Source organism: Zingiber officinale, chromosome 4B (assembly GCF_018446385.1).
Source record: "Zingiber officinale cultivar Zhangliang chromosome 4B, Zo_v1.1, whole genome shotgun sequence".
NCBI lineage: Eukaryota > Viridiplantae > Streptophyta > Magnoliopsida > Zingiberales > Zingiberaceae > Zingiber > Zingiber officinale.
Window position 1 is genome coordinate 83064406 of NC_055993.1, and position 4551 is coordinate 83068956.

At 35.4% G+C, this 4551-nt stretch overlaps 1 protein-coding gene across 3 annotated transcripts; it reads right to left on the bottom strand.

The window, feature by feature from the left end:
• Nucleotides 1–756: 756 nt before the first annotated feature.
• Nucleotides 757–4301, bottom strand: LOC121975314 (lipid phosphate phosphatase delta-like). 3 transcript variants are annotated; one of them, XM_042526886.1, is made up of 12 exons: nt 4167–4301; nt 4001–4075; nt 3750–3880; nt 3511–3614; nt 3328–3404; nt 2566–2598; nt 1823–1906; nt 1683–1724; nt 1535–1606; nt 1151–1452; nt 1041–1079; nt 757–966 (listed from the first exon to the last, which is right to left on the bottom strand). In XM_042526886.1, the coding sequence occupies exons 2-9, from the start codon at nt 4046–4048 to the stop codon at nt 1544–1546; spliced, it is 582 nt and encodes a 193-aa protein (XP_042382820.1). In that variant the 5' UTR covers nt 4049–4075; nt 4167–4301; the 3' UTR covers nt 757–966; nt 1041–1079; nt 1151–1452; nt 1535–1543. The 3 variants fall into 3 exon arrangements, with proteins under 3 accessions (XP_042382820.1, XP_042382822.1, XP_042382821.1); XM_042526888.1 differs by lacking the exon at nt 2566–2598; XM_042526887.1 differs by lacking the exon at nt 1041–1079.
• Between the last annotated feature and the right edge of the window lie 250 nt (nt 4302–4551).

Genomic DNA, 4551 nt, shown 5'->3' on the forward strand with positions numbered 1-4551 from the left:
GCTGTCATCGCTGATTGAAATCTAGAAGAGGAAGTGGTGGGCTGTGGATGGCCGACCGGCAACAGTAAAGGAAAGAAAAGACGCTGCTGACCGGAGAGAAGGAAGAAAGGAGAAGATGTGATCGGCGGTGGGGAAAATCACGAACCCTAGCTGCGCGAGGAAGACGCCTAGAAAAGAGATCCCGAACAGAAAAGGGATAAGAGGAGATTGGGTTTCGGGTTTTAGATCTTAGACTTTAGTTTAGAAATTTGAGTGAGATCTGGATCCAATAACCAATAAGATTGAAATTGGGTTGATGAATTGGGCTTTTAAAAGTGGGCTTTTGAATTGGCACTACAACAAAAACCCTCATAGACATTGGTTTTCCACCGATGTCTATTACATTTTCGACCGATGTCTATGAAGGCGATGTAAAAGGTCTGTCATTTTAGACATCAGGTTAAAATCGGTATAGTATCACTTAACGACATCGGGTGTAAAACCGATGTAATATTATATGTTAATAACACTAGCTTTGGCAGCGATATACGACCGATGTAATATTAGTTAATGACACCGATTTTGCAGCAGTGGAAAACCGATGTAATATCAGTATTGTTTAACGACACAAATTCGATTTCCGAAATAGTGAAAAACCAATATTATCACCAAGCAAATCATAAAATTAAGTTAATATTATTAATTCACTAAGAAAATCACAAATAAAAATGCACCGATGTATATAAACACACCAAGTCAATATCTATATAACCAACACATAAATATTCTTCTTACAACATAAAAAGATAATAAATATTGTGCACATCAAGTTAGTATCTACAAATTACACATAACTATTCTTCCTGAGGGTGACAACTGATTGGTGATTCTTTGTAAAGGAGGCTTCCATCAAGGAGGCTTTGAGAACTTTGCAACATCCTTCTTGGTTGTCCTCTCACCATTTAATTGATTCTCCAATTCTCTTACCTGAATAAAATAAAACAAAATAATCTGTTATAAGGCATCTTAAAGGGTACCATGTCATTTGGTTAAACTCGCACCTTTGGTTCATCAGGAGGATCATATTGGCCAATCCAATCCTATGGCCAATCAACAAGATGTGGCATTAAGATTAGACAATGCATGAATATAAAAGCAAAGTTTAACTTACCACAGCAGGAATATCAAGTCCACGAGTAGCAACATCAGTGCAGAGCAGTATATACCCTTTTCGGCTTTGCAGAACTAAAAGAATGTACTAGTTCGTTTCTGCTACTTCTGCTTTCCATGGATATCGAGACAATCGACATGAATGTATCTGAGAAGCTCAGAATGGTACTTGACCGAATTGCATGAGGAGAAGAAGACCATTATCTTCTTCGAAAGGTTCCTCTTAAGAAAAGCATACAAGACCAGAAACCTTTTATTACTAGGCACGACACACTAGCCCTGCTGCAACCCTTCGACGGTCACCTGAGAAAGATGAATTCGTGTCAACCTTGCTATTGACGAAACAACCGAGTAAAAACAAGGATAAAATAAATCTGGAGATTACCTTCGACCTTCAATCATCAACACCTACATATACAGGCTTTTCCTTAAATGACAAGTTCGCAAAATCCTCAACCTGCAATTTTGTTTTATAAGTTAAAGAAAATGAAAACCAAAATGATTATGAATAGTAGTTAGAAAGAAATAGAAACCTGCTTAGTTCGAGTAGCTGTAAATAGAGCAATTTGCCTTGTCTGCGTATTAGGGAGTGAATGTGATAATTATAAAACATGATGTCGACTTTGCAACACTCCTCTAATAACTATAAACCGAAGGGAACTAAATAGCATACCTTTGGCAGCCGCTTAAATATTTTCTCCATGTCTTCCTCAAAGTTAGCCTCCAATATTCGGTCAGCTTCATCGATTATAAGAAACTACATTTGGTGCACCAACACCCAAAATTAGTATCTCAATGTCAAACAAAGGAACATATGAAAATAATTATTGATCTCGTGGTTAGGATTAAACATGCTAGCAAATAATCATTAGCATGGATATGCGATAAGATGAAACACACAACTAGTTGGAGAACATAAGTAGAGCTCATTAAAGCAAAAAAGAAAAGAAACAACAGATCATTTAGTAAAAGGAACTCAATGAGTACTGAGGTCATTCAATGGAAAGATATACAATTTCAGTATGCAACCACTTCAAACTACATCCAGTCACCTCCACTTTGCCATTCTAGTATCTTTCTCAATATGGCTAGCATGTTGTGCTGTGCATAGTTACATTCAATTTCCAAAAACAAATTTCAATAGAACAATGATAAATGAGATTTTCAAAAAACTCTGCTGCCTAAAAATGCAATACCAGAGTTCTGTGTGCTAAAAGAAAGAACAATTCCTCAATCCAATAGTCAATGGTTAAGGTATTGTTTAAATCAGTTCCTCACTACTTTTTCTGCTATCATTCCATATAATTGCATAATTTATCAAAACATAAATGACCAGGAACCAAAACACTGAAAACAAGAATAAGCCAATAATTTAGATACATGGGATCAAATGCTTTACAAAAATAAATCATTTACCATAATTTTATTTATTTGCTCAGCTTTTTTGATCTGCAAATTTGAAATAATCTGTTATACAGCAATTGATTTGAAAGAAGCTAAATATAGTGATGCATGGTGTATAGTAGATTATTATGATTTTTCTTGGAATATATAAAATAATTTATTCACACTATCTTCAAAAAGATTCTACTTATATTAACATAATAAATTTTCAAAAGAATAAAATGAAAGATTCTTCCTTCATTCTTAAACCTCATAAATCTATGCAGCATGGAGGAGGCATGATTATAATTAAACTTCCACATAATCAATAGATGTGAATTCACATTCTGTGATCCGAATACATTAACACTAATTTATTGAAAAGTTCATTAAACATGAGATTGAAAAGGAACATGAATTCTTCCAAAAAAAAAAAAAAATGCTCCAGCTCAAAGGAGGTGCAAAATGTGGGCTAGAGAGCACCTAGAACCTTGGCCTGCATATTCCTTGACCTCTTAGATATAACTACAATCTTGGTAAAAATTAAATAAAATCAAAGCAAAAGGAATAATATTTATCCAACTCCAAGGCATCAAAAGAAAATCAGAATATCAATGGAAGAAGTAACAAATAACATTTGATCTTCACATACTTAAGAACAAATACTATGACAAATTGTCAAATAAAAACAAATGTCACATAATTGCACAAATAAAATTGAAAAAGAAAATCACCGTTTATACAGATAAGACATGTCAATTCTTCGCCCAAGTAGAATCCTTTACCACACTTTACCTCAATATTCATAACCATTAAATTGATGGGATAATTGACCAAGATCCTGATACAGATAGTAAAGAAACTTGCCGATCCTGATACAGATAGTTTTCATCAAATTCCAAGTTTTCGATCTTCTTTTGGACCCTTTTATTTCACTTTAAAATATGTATGCAAGTTACGAAGTTAATCTTTCCTCACCTATGCCAATTAGAAAGACAAGCAAGCATACTAGCCCGAACAAAATTGCAATCTCAATTCCATCTCTTTGTGGATAATATATCAGGATATAGAATACTAAATATCTGCAGGAACCATAAGAATATCATAACTGAGAGATATTTCACCATATGTTACCATTGTGTACATTAGTTTTGGAGCAGTGTACATGATGGAAGATCTTAGTTTTTTTTACTAAGTCATGAATAACAAAAACTTACCCCAACAAACAAACTGTGTTCAGACAATGTGAAGAAGGCAAACCATACTCCATGGCATTCTCCTTCTCGTCTGCAGTGGCAGTTACCCTCCTCACAGGAGGACAACTAGGTCTAGGAGCTGATACGAGATCCTATATGTCCATACAACAGAACATTTCACAAATCAAATTATAGAACTATCATAAAGGTCTAAGAATGAGTTGCTAGATCATTTCATCAGAATGATTGCATGGAACAAATTTCAAAGGTACCTTTATTGAGTTCCCAATGTAATCACAGAAAGCCATCAATAAGGTCATCTGCCTTGCCAATTTGGAATGCCCACTCTAGAAGATTAACAACGAGAAGGAAAATTTATTGTCTATTCATCCACTCTTCGAAGGTGAAATAAAAAGCTGAAAAAAACTCCAAGCATACCCAGAAAAGAATGGGGAGAAATACTGTATAGAAGGGAACGGACACAACGCATGACAGCGTGGAGAACAAATTATCCAAGAACCCATTTTGCGATCTCTGCAGGAAATCAACTAGGAAACTATCAAAACTCGGATCAAAATTCTACATCGAGAACAATTTTATGACATTTAGGTATGCCATCAAAGGAATCACCAAATTGCAGAGAAGTGCAGCTTCACCAAAAGAATGGCAAAGTTACCAATTTTGCCGGACGCAAACCCTAAAATCCAAAAGAAATTTGTGGTTCACCTACAACCGAAGGATCGCCGGGGTATCTGCGATCACCCGGCGCGTGACCAACGGCTGCGTTAGTGCTCTGACCCTCCTGGTAAGATCGAATGTCGAT